A 26103-nucleotide genomic window follows, 5' to 3' on the forward strand; every position below is an offset into this window, starting at 1 on the left:
TTAAAAAAGAAGTTGTTAAATTGTAATTATTTGCAGATGACATGTAGTATACATTGAAAATCCTAGAATACACATCAAATACTTACTAGAAGTAGTAAATTAATTCTATAAAATTTCAGGATACAAAATTAATACCCAGATATCAGTATCATTTCTATATACTAATAATGAAGTAGCAGAAAGAAAAAGAAAACAATTCCATTTACAATTGTATCAAAATAATAAAATAACTTTCTAGAAATAAACTAAAACAAAAGGTAAAAGAACTGTATCCTGAAAAACATAAACACTGATGAAAAATTGAATTTGACATAAACAATAGAAATATATTCCATGCTCATGTATTGGAAGAATATTGTTAAAATCTTAATACCACCCAACGCAATCTACAGATTTAATGCAATCCCTACCAAAATATCAAAAGCATTTTTCACAAAACTAGAACAAATAATCCTGAAAATTGTATGCAACCCAAATTGACAAAGTAATCTTGAGAAAGAAGAGGAAAGCTGGAAGTATCACAACTCTGGGCCAAAATATATACCACAAAGGTATAGTAAACAAAACTGTATGGTATTGGCACAAAAACAGACATATACCTGAATAGAATAGAGAACTCAGAAAAAAAAACCCCACACTTAAAATGGTCAATTAATCTATGACAAAGAAGGCAATAGTATACAATGGGGAAGAACAGTGTCTTCAAAAAATGGTGCTGGGACTGTTGGTGGGAATGCAAACTGGTGCAGTCACTCTGGAAAACAGTGTGGAGGTTCCTCAAAAAATTAAAAATAGATCTACCCTATGACCCAGCAATAGCACTGCTAGGAATTTATCCAAGGGATACAGGAGTGCTGATGCATGGGGCACTTGTACCCCAATGTTTATAGCAGCACTTTCAACAATAGCCAAATTATGGAAAGAGCCTAAATGTCCATCAACTGATGAATGGATAAAGAAATTGTGGTTTATATATACAATGGAATACTACTTGGCAGTGAGAAAGAATGAAATATGTCCTTTTGTAGCAACATGGATGGAACTGGAGAGTGTGATGCTAAGTGAAATAAGCCATACAGAGAAAGACAGATACCATATGTTTTCACTCTTATGTGGATCCTGAGAAACTTAACAGAAACCCATGGGGCAGGGGAAGGAAAAAAAAAAGAGGTTAGAGTGGGAGAGAGCCAAAGCATAAGAGACTCTTAAAACCTGAGAACAAACTTAGGGTTGATGGGGGGTGGGAGGGAGGGGAGGGTAGGTGATGGGTATTGAGGAGGGCATCTTTTGGGATGAGCACTGGGTGTTGTATGGAAACCAATTTGACAATAAATTTCATATATTAAAGTAAATAAATAAATAAATAAATAAATAAATAAATAAATAAAAGTTTTAAAAATAAATTAATAAAGTCAATATTCTCAGAATGCAGCACATTTGAAAAAGACTTCTACCCATCCTCTTACCTGGACTTAGACTTTGGAGAAGTGGGTCATACAAACAGAAATACATGGAGCTTCTATTTCAACTCAGAAGCCTACATGTATCTAAGGTGCCAACATAGATATTTCAGACCTAATTTGGGTAACTTAGACACATATTTGAACTGGAAAGAATTCACCTCATCTCTACTTAGTCTTGTCAAGTGTGACACTAATAAGCCACCTCACCAATAGCCCTGCTAAGTGACAGCTTACCAATCTCCTTTCTACTAGATATTCAAAACTGTATTACCAGAAAGGCACAATTACTGTCTTTTTATGATAGTAAAATGCTGGAAATAAAGATCCAACAATTCATAGATAGCACTTAAACATCAATGACTCCCTATGCAGAAAATTATCGCAAAAGGTCTAATTGCCATCCTTACATAGTCCTTGCAAGGCTAGACGTTTGCCTGGTGCCTGGGAACCTGGATTTTGGAAGTTTTCCCACCATTCCCTAACTGATAATAGTGATTCTCTGTGCCTAAACTGTACAAATAATGTGGTTTATTCTTTGCTGAACACTTGCTTTCCTTCTGGGCATCAGGAACTTTGGTACACACTAAACAGAGAGTGCCTATGTGACCAGGCCCCAATAAAAATCCTGGGCACTGATTCTCCAATAAGCTTCCTTAGTAAATGACAGTTTTCATATATTGTCACAATTTGTTGCTAGAGAAATTAGGCATGTGACTGCACTGGGAGAGGACTCTGAAACTCATGCCTATTTTTTTTTCTGGACTTCACCTGTTTTCTCTTTGATGATTTTGTTTTATATTATTTTGCTATAATAAGTCACAGCCACAAGTGTAACTACACGTTGAGTCCTGTGAGCCTAGTGAATCACTAAACCTGAGGGATGGTCTTGGAAATCCCCAACACATTCCTAGACTTCTATTTTGGCCCAGAGATCTTTTTCTTAATATCCAGAATCAAATGTTTGATATCAAATACTTGATATGTTAATCACCCATGAACTCAAGTCTAAAACTGAAGACACTGTGTTTCCCTCTTCTTAAGTTCCTTATCTTGGCTAACATATCCATTATCCACTTGGTCATTCAAGCCAGAAACCAGGAAACCTGGGATGCATACTAAATTCCCTCATTAATCTGTCACCATGTTCTTTCAATTCTACCACCTATCTCTTAAAACCATGTCATCCTCTCCATCTATAGTTATTGCCTTTGTTCAGGTTTTCATCACCTCTCATATCATTCTCCTGCATTCTTAGCTCAAGCAAATTCTCCACACCAATACCTAAGTTATCTTTCTAAAACACAAATACACTTACATGCCCTTCTAGGCTTAAAATATTCTAGTGGCTCCTGTCTTCAGGATAATGTTCAAATTCCTTAATTAGGCCATGAAGCCCTTCATGACCTGGATTCACTTCCTGACCTTCTTCTTTCTCACCGTATATAAATTAGGATAGATTTTCTTGTCCAGACTATTTCCCAAAGCATCAAGCTGTTTCTGGTTTCACAGTCTGAATTCCATATCCTTCATCTATGCTCCCATAGCACCCTATGCTTTAGACTATGAGAACTCTGATTCAGTGTCTTCAGTGAAGTAGGTACTTAATAAATGCTGGTTGAATGGCTTAATGTTAAATGAAAAGGAGAGATTATAAATGATTTTTCTCTTTTTTCAAAAAGTTGTTTATAGATTTGTATACTAGTCCTTTGTCTGATATGTCATTTGCAAATATCTTTTCCCATTCCGTCGGCTGCCTTTTAGTTTTGTTGATTGTTTCCTTTGCAGTGCAGAAGATTTTTTATCTTCATGAGGTCCCAATAGTTCATTTTTGCTTTTAATTCCCTTGCCTTTGGGGATGTGTCAAGTAAGAAATTGCTGCAGCTGAGGTCAGAGAGGTTTTTTCCTGCTTTCTCCTCTAGGGTTTTGATGGTTTCCTGTCTCACATTCAGGTCCTTTATGCATTTTGAGTTTATTTTTGTAGCAACGTGGATGGAACTGGAGAGTGTTATGCTAAGTGAAATAAGTCATACAGAGAAAGACAGATACCACATGTTTTCACTCTTATGTGGATCTTGAGAAACTTAACTGAAGACCATAGGGGAGGGGAAGGGAAAAAAAAAGGTTAGAGAGGGAGGGAGCCAAAATATAAGAGACTCTTAAAAACTGAGAACAAACTGAGGATTGATGGGGGTTGGGAGGGAGGGGAGTGTGGTTGATGGGTATTGAGGAGGGCATCTGTTGGGATGAGCACTCGGTGTTGTATGGAAACCAATTTGACAATAAATTTCATATTAAAAAAAAGTTGTTTGCTGATATTCTTCTGGCTTAATTAAATGGATCAAAAGGAAAACAATGACAAAAATACCTCATAGTTTCTGTTGGCTTCTGTTATGATCCAGTACCTGTTGGGTATTCCCATACGCCCAAAGTCTGATATTGGGTCAATCAGTTTCCACCCATTTTCCTTCATCTCTTTTGAGGATTTGGGATTATAAGAAAAAGCACACAGATCTTCAGGTAATGCTGGAGGAGATAAACATGAAAACAAAGTAATAATGAGTGAAACTTAAAGAACAACAAATTATGCTTAAAAAAAGTCTAGATTTCCTTTTCCTAAAGGGAATGTTTGTGAAACAGGGCAATGACCTGTGTACAAGGTTGGCTTTATGTGAGGAATAAGAACTGGAATATTGCTTCAAAGTCTTATTTTTAAAATGTTTTAATTTTTTGTGATACTAATACAAAGCAGGGACATACTTCCTGGTTTCCTGTGAATTGCTGGATAATGGACTGAACCAAAACTTTAGGGTTTTACATGCTGGGAAAGTGGTCCTTACCAAAAGTTTTTAACTGAGCTTCAATGACTTAATTGCTTTGCTTATTGTAACATGTTGCAAAACATTTACAGTGTTCTTGTATTCCAATTGTTAGGCCAATACTGCTTCTGGTTGATAAATGGCCATTTTTTCTCTTCTTCATGTCAACCCCACTTCCTCCCTTCACAAGATTAAACATTCAATCAGTAATGCATCTGACCAATTTATGTGGCAAGAACTTTTCCAGAGATGGATAGAGTCTGCCAATGCCTTATAAGGTGTTGAGTTGACTGACAGTTAACCTCTATCAATAAAATTCCAGCAAATTCTGGGGAAAGGGTGGAAGAAAACGGGAGGGAAGACACAAAAGCATTGAAATTCCACAGACTAAAATCAGAGGTAGCTTTTGAGTTAGTCACATAGGCATAGGGCTGGGGGATGAGACTGTGAGGCTGGACGAAACAGGGATAGCTGCATTATTAAGGACTCTGAAAAACTGCCCTAGTCTTCTGAATGGAACTGAATGTAGGGATAGGAACAGTGGGACAAACATAAAGCTTGCAAGACAATAGGTAACAAATTTTGATCCAAAGCAATCTTCCTGAATTGACAAATAATTTATAAGTTGATACTTAAAAGGAGGGAGGGAGAGAGAAGAAAATAACATCTATTACACATCTATATACCAAGTAGAGAGTAAAATGCACAAATGCATCTAAACCTCCAAACAACCCCCATAGGGAGCTTACACTATCACTACTTTTTTTAAAGATTATGTGCGGTCAATAAAGAAAAAAACCTCCATATATTAAAAAAAAAGATTATATGTGATTTTTGATTTTTAAGTTTGAGAGAGAGTGCATGTATGTGCAAGTGGGGGAGGGGCAGAGAGAGAGGGAGAGTGAATCCCAAGCAGGTACCACACTGTCAGTGCAGAGCCCCATGCAGGGCTCAAACTCACAAACCATGAGATCACGACTCAAGCCTAAATCAAGAATCGAATGCTCAACCAACTTAGCTACCCAGGTACCCCAAGATTATATGTGATTTTATTTTTTTTAGTTTTTATTTGAATTCCATTTAGTTAACATACAGTGTTTTATTAGTTTCAGGTATACAAAATATTAATTCAACACTTCTATACAACACCCAGTGTTCATCACAAGTGTACTCCTTAATTCTCATCACCTATTTAATCCAACCCCGCACCCCCGTCCCCTCTGTTAACCATCAGTTTGTTCTCTATAATTAAGAGTCTGTTTCTTGATTGTCTCTCTCCCTCTCTTATTTTTTCCTTTCTTTATTTTGTCTCTTATATTCCACATGAATGAAATCATATGATATTTGTCTTTCTAAGGCTGACTTATTTCATTAAGCCTCATACCCTTTCAGTCCATCCATGTTGTTGCAAATGGAAAGATCTCATCCATTTTTATGACTGAATAACATTCCATTACTACTTTTACAGATGAAGAAGCTGAGTTCAGAGGTTATATAACTTGCCCAAATACCATGAGGCTGGTAAGTAGCAGAGCCCAGATCCAAACTCTGTTCTGTTTAACTCCATAGCTCATGATCTTTCTATTATACCATTCTAGGGAAAAACAATTAAAATGATTTAGGCTAAAAATACTGTCATACCTACCTGGCTGAGAAAGATTGAGCAGCAAATTATAAACATCATGGCACACAATGTCAGAGTCTAAAACAAAATGGGCCACCCAGAAGTTCTTGCAGCGGAGGATAAGGGGACAGCCCAGGCTAGTGATAGGCAATTTCTCTACATTGGCAATGTGATGCAGTACAATCTACAAAACAGAAAAGAACCAAAATAAATTCACAGACATGCACTAGGTCTAGGACTATCAGTGTGGCTTACTTTCAGCAATGGTAACAGCATAGCCAGAGATGTGATCATATCTACAGCCTAAAACCATCCTTTGTAAATCACAACTGGGTTTCTCACAAACAGAAGTAAACAGTGGTAAATCAATACGAATCAAGTTGCAGTGTTATAAAACTTCTCTTCTTCTTAGGATTATAAGGCTAACAGGTTTGTGGGTCAATTGAGGTGAACTGGCTCACAGCAGATGGCTTCTAGCATACTATGATGAAGCTTATGATTGTAGAATCATTGACACAGATGAAAAGATAATTTTTGTTTATTCTACCAAATCTAATTAAAATGATTAATAATTGGTATTGTGCTTTATCGCTCACAAGATAGTCCATGGCCAGAGGACTTAGCTATTTAAGTCCTGTAATAACTCTTTGAGGTATAATCACCCCATTTCAAGAATGAAAGAAACCAGGGCTCTGAGAAGTGAATTCCTTATCACAGGTCACACAGTTAATAAGTGGCACAAATAGGATTTAAGTCACGGCAGTCTAACTCCAAGTCTAGGATTCCTTCTCAAGGAATTCTAAAAAGTCTAGTCTAGGAATTCTAAAAAGTCTAATACCAAGAGAAAATTTTGTCTTCCACATTTTAGATTCTAGTAACAGGAAACAAAGAGTGAAGTGGGCAAAAATTTACCTAAGTAACTTAGGAAATTTAGGTAACTTAGGAAATGAGTAGAGAATATAACACTAAGAACTAAAGGAACTATACATAAGTACTGTACTATATAGTTAATAAAGTTATTTCCCATGGGAGTACAGGTTAACTGCTCTGATTAAAAAAGGAGGATGATTAAATCTTCATTCTAGTCACTCCTACCCCTGCTGATGCCAGTAGAAAAGAAATAAATGCATGGTAAAATAAACTGCATCTAAATAATAAAATTCTTTTATACATTCCAAAAGCCATGGAATCATGGCTTTATGTTTTAGTCTTTGATATTCTCCTCCTATCTGTGCCTTTGATGTTTCCTGCAACTAAAAGCCTAGATGCACTCTATTCATTCTCTGTACTCCTTGTCCTGTGACTAGAATGACCTTCTGATCATCATTCACTGTCTTTTATTTTGCTCCACCCCACACACTCCATGCCTCAGCCCCAATTTATTTAGAAATGACATCTCTTCCAGGAAATCTTTCAATCATATGCACCATCTAAGAATGGACCAGGTGGGGGGGCTATTAATATATTCTTCACAGGTATTTTCGATCTTAATTTCTATCTCAATTGTTTTGTCAAACTCAGTTTCTGCCATGACAGTTTTGGAGGAGTCACAAAAACTACTTATAATGTAGTAAGAATTAATAGATCAAATTTCAATAAAATCAGATAAAAAAGGAAGATCTATGTTTGGCTAGTAAAACACTGATCATGAAGATCAGGCACCAAGCACAAAACTGCTAAATTGGAAAGTGAATCAGACAAAGTCTGGGAAGAACTACATTAATAGTTCTAATTTAGTAATTATGCCTTCTTTGACATATATAAATAATTACCATAAGTCCTCACTTCCAGATCTAGTCCACAGGTTTGAAATAACACCCAGTAGGAGCAAATCTGGGGATATGTGTGCTGTCTATGAATGCAGGTAGAAAGAAGAAAGGTTCACAGCACAGTATTAAAGAACTGGTTTCCAAAGTTTTAGAAATGGAAGATTCCTTAATAATTACATTAGCTAGCCACCTTATATTACAAATGAAAAATTGAAGCCCAGAGACCAAGAGTCCCTTGCTTAAGGCCATACAGCCAGTTAATGGACAGCTGACTCTAGCTAAAACTAGCTCTCCTGATTCTTCTTTTGGCACAACCAAAGGGAGCAAGGGGAAAGTTCATGGTATTTTAAAAAGCAAGTGTTAAAATACTTGTTTCATACGTATATTCATATTTTATACTTATATAATACAGCAGTACACCCCCACCTTAACTACAGTTTTGTTTTCCATAGTTTTCGTTACCCATGGTCAACTGTAGCCCAGAAGTAGATGATCCTCTTTATGATATATCAGAAGGTCAATAGTAGCCTAACATTATGTCACAATGTCTACATCATTCACCTCACTTCATCTTATCACATAAGCATGTTATTATCTCACATCATCACAAGAAGGGTGAGTACAGTATGAGAAGATATTCTGAGAGAGAGACCACATAAACAAAACTATATTGTTATAATTATTCTATTATTAGTTATTGCTATTAATTTCTTATTGTGCCTAATTTATAAATTAAACTTTACCTAGGTATTTATGTATATGAAAAATCATAGTATACATGGGGCTTGGCACTTTCTGCAGTTTCAGGCATCCACTGGGGGTCTTGGAATATATCCCCTGTAGATAAGTGGGGGGGGGGGTCTACTGTAGTATGTATCATGTGCAAGTCACTGTTTTAAACACTTATTAAGTTTTTTATTCCCATAACAAGGTATTATTATTATTATCCCTATTTTACACATGAGAGAAGTGAGACACTAAGAAATTAAATAAGTTGCCTATGGTTACAAAGGTAATAAATGTTGAAGTTGGAATTTCACCCTGAGCAGACTGGCTCTCAGGTTGGTGATCTTAATCACTATGCTATGCCATATACCAAGTATGTTATACTTGTTATAAACAAGGAGGTCTAAGCATAAATCTGGCTAATGATTAAGATTCAGTGATGCTACTTCAGGATGGGGAAGACATAAAGTAATGTTAGGGGTATTTAACTAATTAGAAAACTTTGTTTAAAGGTGCAAAAAGAAACATATACACACATGAAAACATAATCTGTCTTAGATCAGAAAGATGGTCAAATAATTGATACCGAAGGTATAGTCAATGGGGCATCTACACCACCTAAGAGCTTTTTAGAAATTTAGAATCTCAGAACTGAGATTCTGCATTTTTAACAAGCACCCAGGTGACACAGATACTGATGGTTCTTGGACCACACTTTATGAGTAGCAAGGTTTTAAATTGTTTCAGGATGCTCACCAACTAGGCTCAGAAAATGAACAGAGAGCACACTACCTAAAAATATTTAGGAAAAATCCCATGTAGCTTTAAATGACTAAGATGACCATAGTCAATAACATCAGGGACAAAGAGTCATGTGATTCAATCTATGAAAAAAAACACAAAATAGGTTCTTTGAAGAAAAGTTTTTATAGCAATTTAACTGTTACTTGAAATTTCAAGAAACTACCATATTAGAAAGCAAATAAACACAACTCTTTAGACCCTCTGATACTTCTTCTTGTGAACATACCCATGTTTCTTTCCGGGCTACACCAGAAACCTCCATATATATCAGGTGGGTTGCAGTAAGATATAGAATCCCATCAACAGATTTCTTACACACATAACAATCCAGGTATTTCACATTTTCTACCTGTTATTTGGGGGGGAAATACTGATTGAATTATCAACTCACTGACACCTATGATTAAAGTTGGATAATTAAAAGCAGGATAAATGCTCTTAATTTGCTACAAAACTTCTTTCAGGCTTTCTAACTCCCGCCAAGGTAGCAAACTACTATGGTCTGTGTTTCCTAAATCAGCTGTGGAGAAACAATAAAACTAACACGAAAACATGGATTCTAGGAAGGGTTAAAATTTTAGATGATGTTACCTGATTGGGAAGGTGTGGAAGGAAGATAAATAAAACATAATAGCCTGCTACGGTACTTATCTTATTGAGAGAGGTTGCAGTTGTTGTATGCGTAAAAATCAACAGGGGTGAATAACATGATGTTGGATCTTAAGTTAAAGGGTAAGAAAATATGTAACTTTCTATAAAACAGGAGAAAACAATCTATCCACTGGAAAACAAAAAAGGAAAAAAAAATACAAAAAAGAGAGTACCATAAATGAAAAGTAAAAAATGAAATGCCACCTACACTAGTGGTGAGCATAGCATAACATACAGAGTTGTTGAATCACTAAGTCGTATACATTGAACTAATGTAACACTGTGTGTCAACAATAATAAAATTTAAAAAATAATAAAAGTATAATTTATTACAACAAATGTACATGAATTAAACTTACCAATTTTTTTAAACTTCCCAATTAAAAGACAAACTTACATATTGGATTAAAACAAAAGCTTCAAACAATATTCAGTCTAAAAAAGACACACTTAAAGAGACATAAACAAACAAAAAAAAGAATGGAAAAGATATATTAAACAAATAGGAACCAAAACAAAGCTGGAGTAGCATTTTCAACATCTGACAAAATAGAATTAAGTGACAAAGAACAAAAGAAGATATACACATCATAAACATACGCATTGTATAATACAGTTTTGAAATGCATCTTGCTTGATGTACTTTGCTTGAAGCAGAACATAAGAGAAAAAAAGAACACTTGGATATTTTAACACTCTACTTAGAAAATAGTAGATCAAGAATACAAAAAAAAATTAAGAGACATAGAGTACTTGCAGAATACAACTAAAAAGCTCAAGCTATTGGATATACAGAGTAGAATTCTATATCCAAAAGAGAACAAAGAATCACTCAAGATAACAAAAAAATTCCAAGAAGGCAACATGATTATGGCTTTAGAGAAAGCCTCAATAAAATCAAAAGGCTCAGTTACACACACTCTATGTTCTCCAAACATAATACAATGACATTACAAATTAACAAAAAAATAAAGGCCAAAAATTACCATGTGACAGCATATTATTGAATTAACCGTGGCTTAAAAGAAAATTGTAAACAGAGGCCCCTGGGTGGCTCAATCAGTTAAGTGTCCGACTTTGGGTCAGGTCATGAACTTACGGTTCGTGGGTTCAAGCCCCGCATTGGGTTCTGTGCTGACACCTCAGAGGCTGGAGGCTGGTTCGGATTCTGTGTCTCCCTCTCTTTCTTCCCCTCCCCCACTCATGCTCTGTCTCTCTCTCTCTCTCTCTCTCTCTCTCTCTCTCAAAAATAAACATTAAAAAGAAGGCCAACACCAAGACACATTTAAATTTGTAAAACACAGAGATAAGGAAATCATCCTGAGAGCAGCAAGGGAAAAAAAGGCCTTAACCTACAAGGACGGACAAATAAGTTTCACAGATCTCCCCACAGAAACTTGGCAGGCCAGAAGTGAGTGGCATAATACATTCAACATGCCAAATGGCAAAAATATGGACCCAAGAATAGTTTATCCAGCAAGGTTGTCATTCATGATAGAAGGAGAGATCAAGAGTTTCCCAGACAAACAAAATTTAAAGGAGTTTGTGACCACTAAATCAGTCCTGGAAGAAATATTAAAGGAGACCCTTTGAGTGGGAAAGTAAGGCCAAAAGCAACAAAGACTTCAAAGGAGCAAAGAAAATCTCCAGAAACACCAACTTTACAGGTAATACAATGGCACTAAATTCATATCTATGAATAATCACGCTGAATGTAAATGGACTAAATGCTCCACTCAAAAGACATAGGGTGTCAGAATGGGTTTAAAAAAAAAAAGACCAATTCAAAGAGAGAGACTCATTTTTGAACTAAGAAGACACCTGCCAATTGAAAGTGAGAGGATGGAGAAGCATTTATCATACTAAAGGACATCAAAAGAAAGCCAGAGTAGCCATACCTATATCAGACAAACTAGATTTTAAAACAAAGACAAGAGATGAAGGGCACTATATCATAATAAAGGGGTATATTAAACAAGAAAAATCTAACAATTGCAAATATTTATGCCCCCAGTATGGAAGAACCCAAATGTATAAATCAATTGCAAGCATAAAGGAACTCATAGATAATAATACAAAAACAGCAGGGAACTTTAACACCCCGCTTACAACATTGGACATATCAACAGGGAAATAGCTTTGACTGACACACTGGACCAGATGGATTTCACAGATACACACAAAACATTTCATCCTAAAGTGGCACGATACACACTCTTTTTAAAGTGCACATGGAACATTCTCCAGAATAGATCACATACTGGGGTCACAAATCCACCCTCAACAACTACAAAAAGACTGGGATCATACCATGCATATTTCCAATCACAATGCTATGAAACTTGAAATCAATCACAAGAAAAACAATTGGACAGCCTCTAAATACATGGAGGTTAAAGAGCATTCTACTAAAGAATTAATGGGTTAACCAGGAATTTAAAGACAAAATTTTAAAATACATGGAAGGAAATGAAAATGAAAATGTGACAGTCCAAACCTTTGGGATATAGCAAAGGCAGTCACAAGAAGCAATATAGACCTACCTCAAGAAGCAAAAAAAGTCTTAAATACACAACCTAACCTTACATTTAATGGAGCTAGAAAAAAATAGTAAATAAAGTGTAAAGCCAGCAGAAGAAGGGAAATAATAAAGATTAGAGCAGAATTAAAGGATACAGAAGCAACAACAACAACAAATGAACAGGTTAATGAAATTAAGAGATAGTTCTTTGAAAGAGTTAATAAAATTGATAAACCCCTAACTAGACTTATCAAAATGAAGAGAAAGGACCCAAATAAATATAATCACAAATGAAAGAGGAGCGATCACAACCAACACCACAGAAACATAAACAATTATAAGAGAATATTATGAAAAAGTATATGCCAACAAATTGGGCAATCTGGAAACAATGGATAAAATCCTAGAAACATATAAACTACCAAAATTGAAACAAGAAGAAACAGAAAAGTTGAACAAATAACCAACCATGAATTGAATTGGTATTCAAAATCTCCCAACTAACAAAAGTGCAAGGTTAGATGGTTTCCGAAGGGACTTCTACCAGACATTTCAAGAAGAGTTAATACTTATTCTTCTCAAACTCTTTCAAAAATATAGAAATGGAAGGAAAATTTAGAAGCTCATTTTATGAGGCCAGAATTGCCTTGATTGTAAAACCAGACAAAGATCTCACTGAAAAGGAAAATTACAGTCCATCCTGAAAATTACAGTTCATCCCTGATGAACATGGATACAAAAATTCTCAACAAGATACTACCAAATCAAATCAAACAGTACATTAAAAGAATCATTCACCAAGATCAAGTGGGATTTATTCCTGAACTGCAGGGGTGATTCAATATTTCCAAATCAATTAACAGGATACACCACATTAATAAAAGAAAAGAATCATAAGATCTCTTAATTGATGCAGAAAAAGCATTTGACAAAATACAGCATCCATTCTTGTTAAAAACCTTCAACAAAGTAGGGATACAAAGAACATACCTCAACATCATAAAGGCCATATACAAAAGACCACAGTTATCATCCTCAGTGGGGAAAAACTGAGAGCTTTTTCTTTACAGTCAGGAACAAGACAGCATGTCGACTCTCATCATTGCTATTGAACACAGTACTGGATTCATAGCATCGGCAAAAAGACAACAAAAAGAAATATGGTAAAACCTTGGTTTGCAAACATAATTAATTAATTCCTGAAACATGCTTGTAATCCAAAGCACTTGTATATCAAAGTGAATTTCTCCCTAAGAAATAATGGAAACTCAAATGATTTGTTCCACAATCCAAAAATATTCATATAAAAATGATTACAATACTGGGTGCCTGGGTGGCTCAGTTGGTTAAGCGGATGACTCTTGATTTCAGCTCAGGTCATGATCTTGCAGTTTGTGGGTTTGAGCCCCACATCAGGCTCTGCACTGACAGTGTGGAGCTGCTTCGGATCCTGTCTGTCTCCTCTGCCCCTGCCCTGCTCATTCTCTCTTTCTCAAAAATAAAAAATAAACATTTAAAAATTATTACAATACTGTAATATAATACAAAATAATAAAGAAAATACAAAATAATAAAGAAAATACAAAATATAAAGAAAAATAAACAAATTAACCTGCACTTACCTTTGGAAATCTTTGTGGCTGGTGTGGGAGAGACAAGAGAGAGGCAGGTTATTGTGTAGGACTATTTTCACTATCACTAATAAAACCACTGCTATTTATTGGCTCAACGGAATCTTTTTCTGCATGGGGCCCACTGAATACACTCACACAGATGTTGACTACAGTAAGTATTAATAAACTTGTCATATACTGTATTTAGTGCATCTGGCAATAAGGCAGCAGAAGAAAGGGTCTATAACTATACTTAGCCTGACCTAGAATGAAGCAATGCATTCCTAAGCTTACTCTTATATGGAAAAGCAAAGGACTGTTCACAGGTACTTTGGAGTGACAAAAAAAATACACTAGTGCCAGTTGTGGGCACCTTCCAATATTCTGAAAAATCACTGATTTTTGCCAAACACCATGGCCTGAGACTGAGCATCCAAGCATGGGAGACAATCACCCACAATCCTGCAGCAAGAGAGAGAAAGAGAAGAACCATTGGCTCAGTTGTGATCACGTGATGTTCGGCATCACATACCACTCGTATTGCAAGACATCATTCATTTATCAAGTTAAAATTTATTAGAAATGTTTGCTGGTCTTGCAGAATACTTGCAAAACAAGTTACTTGCAATCCAAGGTTTTACTGTAAAAGCAACCAAACTGGCAAGAAGTAAAATTTTTGCTATTCGTAGACAACATGATACTCTATGTAGAACAATGAAAAGACTCCACCAAAAAGTTGCTAGAACTGATACATGAATTTAGTAAAGTTGCAGGATACAAAGTCAACATACAGAAATCTGTCGCATATCTATACACCAATAATGAAGCAGCAGAAAGAGAAACCAAGGAATCTATCCCTTTTACAATTGCACCAAAAACCAAGATACTCAGGAATAAACCTAGTGAAAAAGGTAAAAGATCTGTATTCTGAAAATTACATAACACTTATGACAGAAATTGAAGCGGACACAAAAAAAATGGAAAATTATTCCATGTTCATGGCCTGGGAGAATATTGTTAAAATGTCTACATTACACAAAGCAATCTACACATTTAATGCAATCAGTATCAAAATATCACCAGAGCTTTTCACAGAGCTAGAACAAGCAATCCTAAAATTTGTATGGAAACACAAAAGATCCTGAACAGCCAAAGAAATTCTGAAAAAGAAAAACAAAGCTGGAGGCATCACAATTCTGAACTTCATACTATATTACAAAGATATAGTCATCAAGACAGTAAGGTACTGGCACAAAAACAGGCAAATATATCCATGAAACAGAATAGAAAACCCAGAAATTGACCCATCACTATATGGTCAAGTATTTTCGACAAAGCAGGAGAGAATATCCAGTGAGAAAAAAAGTCTCTTGAACAAGTGGTGTTGGGAAAACTGGAAAGCAACATGCAAAAGAATGAAACTGGATCACTGTTTTATACCATACACAAAAATAAATTCAAAATGGATGAAAGACCTAAATATGAGACAGAAAATCCAGCAATATCCTAGAGGAGACCCGAGGCAGCAACCTCTTTGACATCAGCCACAGCAAATTCTTACTGGACATGTCCCCAGAAACAAGGGAAACAAAAGCAAAAATGAACTATTGGGATTTCATCAAGATAAGAAGCTTCTGCACAGCAAAGAAAACAATCAACAAAAATAAAAGGCCACCTATGGAATGGGAGAAGGTAACAAGATATGCAAATGACATATCTGATAAAGGGTTAGTATCCAGAATCTATAAAGAACTTATCAAACTCAACATCCAAAAAACAAATAACCCAGTTAAGAAATGGGCAGAAGACATGAATAGACATTTTTACAAAGAAGACATCCCGATGGCTAACAGACACATGAAAAGATGTTCAACGCGACTCATCATCAGGGAAATACAAATCAAAACCAGGATGAGACACCACCTCACACCTGTCAGAATGGCTAAAATTAAAAACACAAGAAACAACAGGTGTTGATGAGGATGCAGAGAAACTGGAACCCCTTTGCACTGCTGGTGGGAAATGCAAACTAGTGCAGCCACTCTGAAGAACAGTATGGAGGTTCCTCAAAAAACTGAAAATAGAACTATGCTATCATCTAGCAATTACGTTATCAGTTATTTATCCAAAGGATACAAAACTACAGATTTGAAGGGGTACATGCACTCCAATGTTTATAGAACATTATCAACAATAGCCACACTATGGAGAAAGACAGAATGTCTACCAATGATGAATGGATAAAGATGTGGTTTAGATATACAATGTAATATTACTCATTGTATATATATATATGTGTGTGTGTATGCATATATATATATATATATATATATATATATAATTACTCATTACTCAGCCATCAAAAAGAATGATCTGGCATTGCAAAAGCATTGCTAAAAAGTTGTCATTTGCAATGATGTAGATGGAGCTAGAATGTATTGTGCTAAGCGAAATAAGTCAATCAGAGAAACACAAATACCATATGATTTCACACATATGTGGAATTTAGGCAACAAAACAGATGAACATATGGGAAGGGAGGAGGAAGATTAAGAGGGGGTAATAAACCACAAGAGACTCTTAATGATACAGAACAAACTGAGGGTTGACGGTGGGAGGAGGGTGAGTGATGGGCTAGATAGATGGTGGGTATTAAGGAGGGCACTTGTGAGAAGCACTGGTTGTTGTATGTAAATGATGAATCACTGAATTCTACTCCTGAAATCAATACTGCACTGTGTGTTAACAATTATTTTTAAAAAAATAAGAAGTTGTGGTATACAACGGAGTATTACTCAGCTAATATAAAAGAATGAAATCTTGCCATTTGCAAAGATGTGTATGGAGCTAGAGAATATTATTCTAAGAGAGGTAAGTCAGTCAGAGAAAGACAAATACCATATGATTTCACTCATATGTGGAATTAAAAAAAACTAGATGAACATGGGAGGAAAAAGAGAGGCAAAGTAGGAAACAGACTCTTAACTATAGAGAACAAAATTAGAGTTACTGGAGGGGAGGTGGGCATGAGAATAAGTTAAATAGATGATGGGTATTAAGTAGGGCACCTGTTGTGATGAGCACTGGCTGTTGTATATAGCTGATGAATCACTGAATTCTACACTTCAAACTGATAATACACTGTATGTTAACTAACAAATTTAAATAAACACATGAAAAAAAATGGTGTGGGGGGAAACTGGATATTCACATGCAAAGGAAAAATCGTGGGCCTATACATACACAAAAATTAATTCAAAATGGATTACAAACTTAAATGTAACACCAAAAAGTATAAAACTCCCAGAATAAAATATAAGGAAATAGCTTTAAGACACTGGATTTGGCAATTATTTCTTAGATATGAATCCAAAAGCACAGGCAATGAAAGTAAAAACAGAAAAATACGACTACATCAAACTTAAAAACTTCTGTGCATCAAAAGAAACACCAAACAGGGTGAAAAAGTAACCTACAGAATAGAAAATATTTGCAAATCATATATCTGAAAAATGGTTACTATGCAGAACATATTAAAGAACTCAACCACAAAAAATAACTTGATTTTAAAAATCAGCAAAGGACCTGAATAGACAATTCTCCATAGAAGATACACAAGTGACCACAAAGCATATAAAATATGCTCAACATCACTAACCATAAGAGAAGTTCAAATCAAAACCATGAGATAGCACCTCACACCCATTAGGATGGGCACTATAAAGAGAACATAAAATAACAAGTGCTGATAAGAATACAAAGAAGGTGGAACCTTCTAAAATATTGGAAATGTAAAATAGTGCAGCCATTATGAAAAATGGTGTAGAAGTTTCTCAAAAAATAATAATAGAATTATCACTTAATCTAGCAATCCCACTTCTGGATTTATATCCAAAGTAATTCAATCAGGATCTTGAAGACATAATTGCACACCCATGTTCACTGCAGCATTATTCACAATAGACAAAACGTACAAACAAGATCAATGTTCACAGATAGATGAACAAAGAAAATCTGGTATTTACACACAGTATTATGTAGCCTTAAAAAAGGACATCTTGCCACATGCCACAATATGGATGACATTATGCTAAGTGAAATAAGCCAGTCATAAAAGGACAAATACTGTTATCATTCTACTCACATGAAAGACCTATAGTAATCAAATTCTAAAGAAACAGAAAGTAGAAAAGTTGATGACATTAGTTGGGAGGAGCTGGGAGAGGAAATTAGTGTTTAGTAAATATACAGTTTGTGTTGCGAGATGAAAAAGTTCTAGAGATCTGTTGCACAATGTGAATATATTTAATACTACCAAACTGTACACTTAAACAGTTAAAATGATAAATTTTAAAGTTATGTTTTTTAACACACACACACACACACAATCTCTTTTTCAATCCCAAGAAAATCTAGTCTTATTACTTTCATGTATAGGCTAGGAAGACATTTATTTCCAGCACAGAGTCACTCTTGCTAGAGGTACAGATATAGAAGTTGGCTAAGGGGTGGCTGGAGAAAAAGGAGGAAGGGAAAGACAGCAAGAAATATCCAACTACAAAAGAGATAGAGGGAGGAAAGACAAGGCTAGAGAAGGAATAACTGAAAAGCCAGACTCTGAAGGCCCAGTGTAATATAAAAGAAAAAGAATTAGGGCGCCTGGGTGGCTCAGTCGGTTAAGCGTCCGACTTCAGCTCAGGTCAGGATCTCGCGGTCCGTGAGTTCGAGCCCCACATCAGGCTCTGGGCTGATGGCTCAGAACCTGGAGCCTGCTTCTGATTCTGTGTCTTCCTCTCTCTCTGCCCCTCCCCCGTTCATGCTCTCTCTCTGTCCCAAAAATAAATAAACATTAAAAAAAAATTAAGGGCACCTGGGTGGCGCAGTCGGTTAAGCGTCCGACTTCAGCCAGGTCACGATCTCGCGGTCCGTGAGTTCGAGCCCCACGTCAGGCTCTGGGCTGATGGCTCAGAGCCTGGAGCCTGTTTCCGATTCTGTGTCTCCCTCTCTCTCTGCCCCTCCCCCGTTCATGCTCTGTCTCTCTCTGTCCCAAAAATAAATAAACATTGAAAAAAAAATTTAAAAAAAATTAAAAAAAAAGAAAAAAAAAGAAAAAGAATTATTAAAACCCAGAACACATTTTAAGGCCAAAAACCCAAGTGGAGAAGCTGCTATGGTCTGAATGTTTGTGTCCTCCCTCAAAATTCATACATTGAAGTTATAATGCCCAATGTGATGGTATTTGCAGGTGAGGCCTTTGGGAGGTAATTTAGGTCATGAGAGCAGAGTCCTCATAAATAGGATTAGTGGAATTAGTGCCTTTGTAAGAGAGGCTCCAGAGAGATTCCTTGACCTCTTCTCCCATGTGAAGGGGGAAGTAGGCAGTCTACAACCCAGAAGAGGAACTTTACCAGAACCCAGCTATACTAGCAACCTAATCTTAGACTTCCAGCCTCTAACACTAAAAGAAATAAACTCATATTTATAAGCCACCCAGTCTCTGGTACTATATTATAGCAGTCCAAAAGGACTAAGAAGAAAAACAAAGAATCCACAGTAATATTCAGACACAGAACAAGAAGGGTAGAACAGAGGGGTAGAAAATGTTTATGGAAAAAACTGCAAAGTAATGGTGTAAGAGAAACATGAATGCATACTATTTCCTTTCCTGAGGGGAAGTCTGAGGTAGGTACTTGGTAATCTGTATACAGGAGGCTATGTAAACTTGATGATAATAGTTTGTTAAAAGCATGTGATGACTTTAGCCAATTGAACTTGTTAAATGCAAAGTAGGCTTTCTATTGCCAGAGGAACATACTTATGATTAGGTTAATGGAAGAAATCAGTGCCAATTATAATAGGAGTTCATTCTTTCACACTGAGTGGTCAAGAGGTGAGGAGTAGAAATTGAAACTATAAAGCATCTTTAGCTTAAATGGCAGAAGATCTCATCAAGAGAAAAAGTTAGCCACTCAAGAAGTTCCTGCTAAGGCCCAAGTCACTACTTAACAGAAGGTTACAATGCCATGTATGAAGGGTACTATATGCCTCTTAGAGGATAGTTCCTGAGGAATCCTTGGAGGAGAGGGAAACTGTTGATATGGAAACCATTTTATGGACTTCCTATATGGCTCCATGCTGCAGGGAATCTGTGTCTATTAGCATGTAGAAACTTCTAGAAGACCTGCAATTATTCAGACCTTCCCCCTTTCTCTACTCATGGGTACCAGTGCCCCCTCTGGTTCTGAGACAGCATGGTAAGATGGCTCCTCTGCCTAACATGGTTTTATACCACAGAAACCTAGGTCCCATAGCATGTGTATGTGTGTGTGCATGTATGTGCATGTGTAGAGTGGGGGAATGAGGGTAGAAGAGAGTTGGGAGAAAGAGAAAAAAAGGGGGAAAGGGAGAGAAAAAAAAGAGAAAGGGGAGAAAAAGGAAGAAGGAGAGAGAAAGAAAAAAGGAAAAGGGGAGAGGGAGAGCAAAGAGAAGGTGAGAGATGAGGAGGAGATACAGAGAGAAAGGGTTAGAAAAGACAGTAACCATCACTAGGTACTAAATAGACTCTATTTCCCAGGCAGGCCACCCAATTGTTTTGTTGGTTTTGTACTCCTGGGCTATAGACAGAGCACCCTGACATTTATAAGATCTTTGCTTTTGGAGAAGCTGTGGACCATAAACCATATTGTTTTGTTGCTGTTGTTGTTGTTGTTGTTGTTGTTTCACTTCTCTTCTAGGAAGGGAGGAGATCAGGTACACTTCAGAGGTCTCTGAATCCATTTACTTTCTTAGTTTCCACAACTATTGGTAATAATTGGATATGCTGCAAAAATAAATAAATAAAAGATGAGACATCTGGTTCCAGGAGGACCAACAATATGATGATATGCATCAGTTTTACACATGTCCCACATAAGCTCTGCCCTGTGTGGCATCACCTCTGACAGCAGACAGCATTCATCATTGAAACAACTGTTGCGCCCTGCATATATTAAAAAAGCTTTCTCCTACTTTCGTAACAAGCATCTCTGATTTAAATCTCTTCTTTAAATAAGTGAGAAAATATATAATGGGTCAAGAGAGAGAAAAGGAAAAAGTGAAGGGTAAATTACGTCTTTTGTGTCAACACTCACAAGGTCTTTGAAGCAAATGTTTAAAATGCAACGTAGGGGGCACCTGGGTGGCTCAATCAATCAAGAGTCTGACTTTAGCTCAGGTCATAATCTCATGGTTTGTGAATTTGAGCCCCGCCTCAGGCTCTGTGCTAACAGCTTGGAGCCTGGAGCTTGCTTCAAATTCTGTGTGTCTCCCTCTCTCTCTGCCCCACTCCCCACTCATACTCTCTCTCTCAAAAATAAACATTAAAAAATAATAAAATAAATTGCAACCCAGACTAGCCTTGAATTACGCCTCCTCACACCCTATTTTTCAGCACCTCTCCAATTAAAGCAAATTCGAGACTCAGAAAGGAATGCTGCATTTCACAGTCTACATATCTATCATTATTAAGTGCTGGAAGCACTTAAGAGTTAGAATGAACCTTTCAGATTGACACCAGCACTTCTCAAAGTATGTTCTATAAACTCTAGTCCACAGGATGTTAATAGGCATACACGCATGCACACACATACACAGTTCTATGGTCAGTTTAGGGAAATACTGGGTTTAACAAATATAAACAAGTTTCTTTATTGGAAGGTCTCTTAGAGACTTAACAGGTGAAAATTAACTATGAATCGCCACATATTCTACCTTAGATCTCTTTTTTATTTTTTTAAACAACTTATCTTGTGGACCATTGGTCAGCAGGAACAAAGTTTAGGACATGCTGGTATAATCCAATCTGCTCATTTTACAGTGCAGGGGTTAAGAACAAAGACTTTTAGGTCACAGACTATCTGCTTCATTTTCTGGCTTTCAGAAGGTTACTTAAGCTTCCTGGGTCTTGATTTCTTTTTCTTTAAAATGAGGATAGTAGAATTGTTGTGGGTGTTAAATGAACACACAAATATGTAATATTTATGTAAAACACTTAGAATAGTGTCAGGCACATAGTAATTGCTCAATAAAAGTTTTAATGTTATTATTTTACCCACTAGGATAATGAAGCCTAAGGTCACACAGCATGTGACCATATCACACAGCATGTGAGCATATTAAGAACTGGGACCAGAAGCCAGGTCTCTTGACTCCCTATCCATCCTGGGTTCCTCAAATAATAAAAAGGTCTTTGAAGTTTATTAAAAGAAATCTTTCTAAAGCATATAAGTATTGTACCACAAAACCATAAAATGATATCTAAAAATATAAAAACCCTCCAAAAAAATCCCAGTGGTTTCTAGAGGTAATAGCTTAGTTGGGGTTTCCCAGGTATAAAGTGAGGTCAAAGGAGAAGGCTTTGGTGCTGAGGAAAACTATTCCAATGCCTATAAAATAGTGGCCAAAATGCCAGACCCCTACCATTCCTGGGTAGCCTCTCTCTTTGCACGGTAGTACCAGGATCCTTTCTGGATGCTCAGGAACATATCCTTCTTTGAGCCAGGCTGATCTCTGAGACCTCCCAGGACTAATACATACTAAAGCCTCTACTATTGTTTGGCTCTGATGAAAGAGAAGGGAATACACAGTTATACAGTTATGAAGCACTTAATATTTGCCAGGCTCCTATCATACTTTATCTTAATCTTCATCATAGTCTCAAGAAGTAGATATTTCCCCCATTTTACAAATGAGGAAACTGAGACTCAACTCAAAACATTTGAGTGATCTGCCCAAGAACTCAGAGCTAAGAAATAATACATCTAGAATTCAAACCCAGCTCTGTGTTCACATTTTCCCACTACATTACACTATTTCCTAAATTGAAAGGATCAAAATGAAGACAACTAGATTTGGACTTTTGAGAAATGAAAGGGGAGTACAATCCTTGCCTCTAGAAATCACATTTACTTGATAATGAAAAAGACTTTGCCCAGTTTTATCTTGATTTTTTTTGACCTGCCTCTTTCCTAAACGAATTTGAAGTAGTATATAGTAAAAAACAGATCTACAATTAGGTTATTAGAACAGAAAATCAAAGTAATGAAGAGGAGGAGGAAGCAATTACACCAAGTGCAAGTGCTAATTTAGTTAATATGACAGAACACTAAATCTGGTTATCAGTCTCTTGGCAGTCAAGCCAAAAATTATCTGCTTTTAGGAAAGTTTTATATGAATTATAATCTTGAGAGCAGGTAGGGTAGCTTGAGAAGCACTTTGTAAACAATAAAGTACCATAAAGATTTATTATTATTATTATTATTATTGTTGTTATTATTATCCAGAATAGCATTATCTGGCACTTCCAATTATTTTGGCTATTGTTTCAAAGATAATTTCACACAATTTTTCATAGTCTGAACCTGGCATGTATACTAAACAACAAAAAGACAATTCTGGCTCTGCCACTAGTTCGATGATTGACCTTGAATGAGAAACTTCACAATCTGAGCCTCAGCTTCCACATTTGAGACATGAGAGGTTTGGAGTATCACCAAATGATCTTATTTATTTCCCTCTTCATTTATTTATTTGTTAGTAGTTTTATTGAACTTACCACAAAATTCACTTGTTTTAAGTGTAAAATTTACTGATTTTTTAGTAAATTTAAAGAGTTGTATAACCATCACCACAATATATAAGTTTAGAACATTTACATCATGCCAGAAAGAAACTGTATCCCCATTCCTCATTAAGATTATTTAACAGTTCCTTCTAACTTTTATATTCTGTGTTTCTAGACTTACAAAGCTTAGCAGCTCTTTGCTACCTATACACTTGACCCTTGAACAACATTGGGGGTTAGGGGCACCAAACCCCACACAGCTGAAAATCCACATACAATTTTTGACTCCCCCAAAACTTTACTACTGGAAGCCTTACCAATAATATAAACAGTTAACACATATTTTGTATGCTACATGCATTATACACTGCATTGTTACAATAAAGTAAGCTAGAGAAAATAAAATGCTATTAAGAAAATCATAAGGAAAAGAAAATACATTTATAATACTGTACTGTATTTATCGGGAAGAAAATCCGCATGTAAGTGGACCCACACAATTCAAACCTATGTTGTTCAAGGGTCACTTGTAGAAGCTGGTTCAAGCTCCTCAGTATAACATTCAAGCCTCTACAGTCTACAACACCTATCTCTCTGTTCCTCTCACTCCCTTCCTTTGCCCTAATAAGTTACCTTCCTCTGAGTTTATGGTCCTGCAGTTCCCTCGGTAGGGAGTCCCTCTCACCTCCCCAGTCTCTCAAGAGTAAAATCCTATTTATTATTCAGACTCAGTCTAAATGCCGCTCTTACATAAAACTTTCTTCATTTCATACTCCACACTCATCTGAAAGTAGACCTTATTTGCCTCTAAATTCCAATACCATTTCATTTGTCCGTCTCATGAAAGCTCTCACTTTCATTTGTGGATCTTATACTTAATATCTCATCATCTTATTTGATTAAGAGATCTTAGAATTGTTGTATCTAAGATAGCTATGTATCCTTAACAACTCGCAATGTTACATTTTGTAAATAACAGCAATTAATGATGGTGATAATAATTGATAGCTAAATTAAGTAGCTAATTACAATGTGCCAGGCACTGTTCTAAGCATTTTTATAAATATTAACTCATTTAATTCCTTTAAAAACCCTGTGAGATAGGTACTATTATTATTACCACCATTTTACAGATATAGAAATTGAGGCACAGAGAAGGTACTCACTTGCCAGGATTGCAAATTAAGTAGCAGAGTTGACATTTGCATTCAGACACTCTGGCTCTAATACATACCCTCTTAACCACTACAGTACATTTCCAAGCTCAATAAATAAATGAAACTCAATAAATGTTAACTGAAAAAATCCTAATTTATAAGGTTCCATCCTGGGAAGGAAAAGTAATTAAGAATTCTAAGTGCTAACTGACATAGAAGTAAAAAGGACAAATTCTGATTCAGACGGGAGAGTCACTGAACTTTTGGGTAGGCCCCAAGGTGCTACAAAAGCCACTGTTAAATCCTAAACTTAAAAATAAACTTAAAAATAGTTTCTCTCTCATGCATAGGTGGTGAGAGTGCAAAATTGGTAGTATCTACTCCAGGTGAATATCTGCATATCCTATGATCCAGAAATTTTATTCCTGTGTATATTCCAATAAAATTGCATGTAAGTATCCACCAAAAGAGTGTTATTACTTGTAAAAGCCAAAACTAGAAATTCCCCAACAGAAAAATGGATAAATCACATGTGGCATGTGAACAAAATGAAATACTATATAGCAATGAGAATTATCTATAACTGTAAGGAATAATATGCATCAATCTTTCAAACATGATGTTGAGCAAAAGAGTATGTAGTATATGAATCCATTTATATTGAGTATTTAAAAGGGCAAAACTAATCTATTCTGTTAGAAGCCAGGATAGTGGTTACCCTTGGAAGGAGTATGGAGTAGAAGAGGAATGAGGGAATTTCTAGTTATGTTCCGTTTCTTGATCTGGGGGCTGGTTACATGGGTGTGTGCCATTTGTGAACATGTATGGAGTATAAATTTATAAACTTTTCTGTATATGTTACATTTCAATAGCTTTTGAAAAAGTCTTTCAAAGAGAAGAAAAAGACAAGAGCCAAAACTAAAAGTCACTTTTGCACTTGACATATAGAACTAATGACTGACATGCTCATGGTTATCTCTTTGTCCTAAAATGGACAAATGTCTCTCCCTTTTGTGGATATAAGGAGTTAACTAGAGAGGCCTTCTTAATCCCTAGCCATTAGTGCAACCCTAATCTTTCCCAGACTCATAATAATAAAGAAAAAACACAGATTTGTGGCAGCATACCACTTGTGGGAATTCAGCTCTGCTGGATACCAAATGGAATGTCAGTTTTATTTAAAGAACTAAGTCTTCATTTGGAGTTTTTATTTGTATTCCAAGAGTCACAATACCATCTGCAGGACAAATGGAGTCTGGCAATGAAGCCAACTAAAGTTTTCTTGAGCATTAACCCAATCTCCACAACAGTCTGAAACTGAGCACACCTATCTTTACCAAGCAACTCACTTCACCTCT

The 26103-nt window shown here is 36.1% G+C and overlaps 1 protein-coding gene across 4 annotated transcripts in view; it reads right to left on the reverse strand.

The window, feature by feature from the left end:
• The window catches only part of MTMR8 (myotubularin related protein 8), a 118614-nt gene that overhangs the window by 90471 nt on the left and 2040 nt on the right, over positions 1 to 26103 (reverse strand). For 2 of the 4 annotated variants that reach the window (XM_053202386.1, XM_053202388.1), the window contains exons 1-3: positions 9429 to 11084; positions 5925 to 6087; positions 3829 to 3986 (exon numbers count right to left, since the gene is read on the reverse strand). Coding sequence is in view for 1 of the 4 variants with exons in the window: in XM_053202388.1 (XP_053058363.1) it covers positions 3829 to 3986; positions 5925 to 6087; positions 9429 to 9464 (357 nt within the window). In the remaining 3 variants the exon portion in view is untranslated. Of the gene's footprint in view, positions 1 to 3828; positions 3987 to 5924; positions 6088 to 9428; positions 11085 to 13996; positions 18814 to 26103 lie in introns of those variants that run through there. The other 2 variants (XR_008290126.1, XM_053202387.1) reach the window with 2 other exon arrangements.

Source organism: Acinonyx jubatus, chromosome X (genome assembly GCF_027475565.1).
Source record: "Acinonyx jubatus isolate Ajub_Pintada_27869175 chromosome X, VMU_Ajub_asm_v1.0, whole genome shotgun sequence".
Taxonomy (NCBI): domain Eukaryota; kingdom Metazoa; phylum Chordata; class Mammalia; order Carnivora; family Felidae; genus Acinonyx; species Acinonyx jubatus.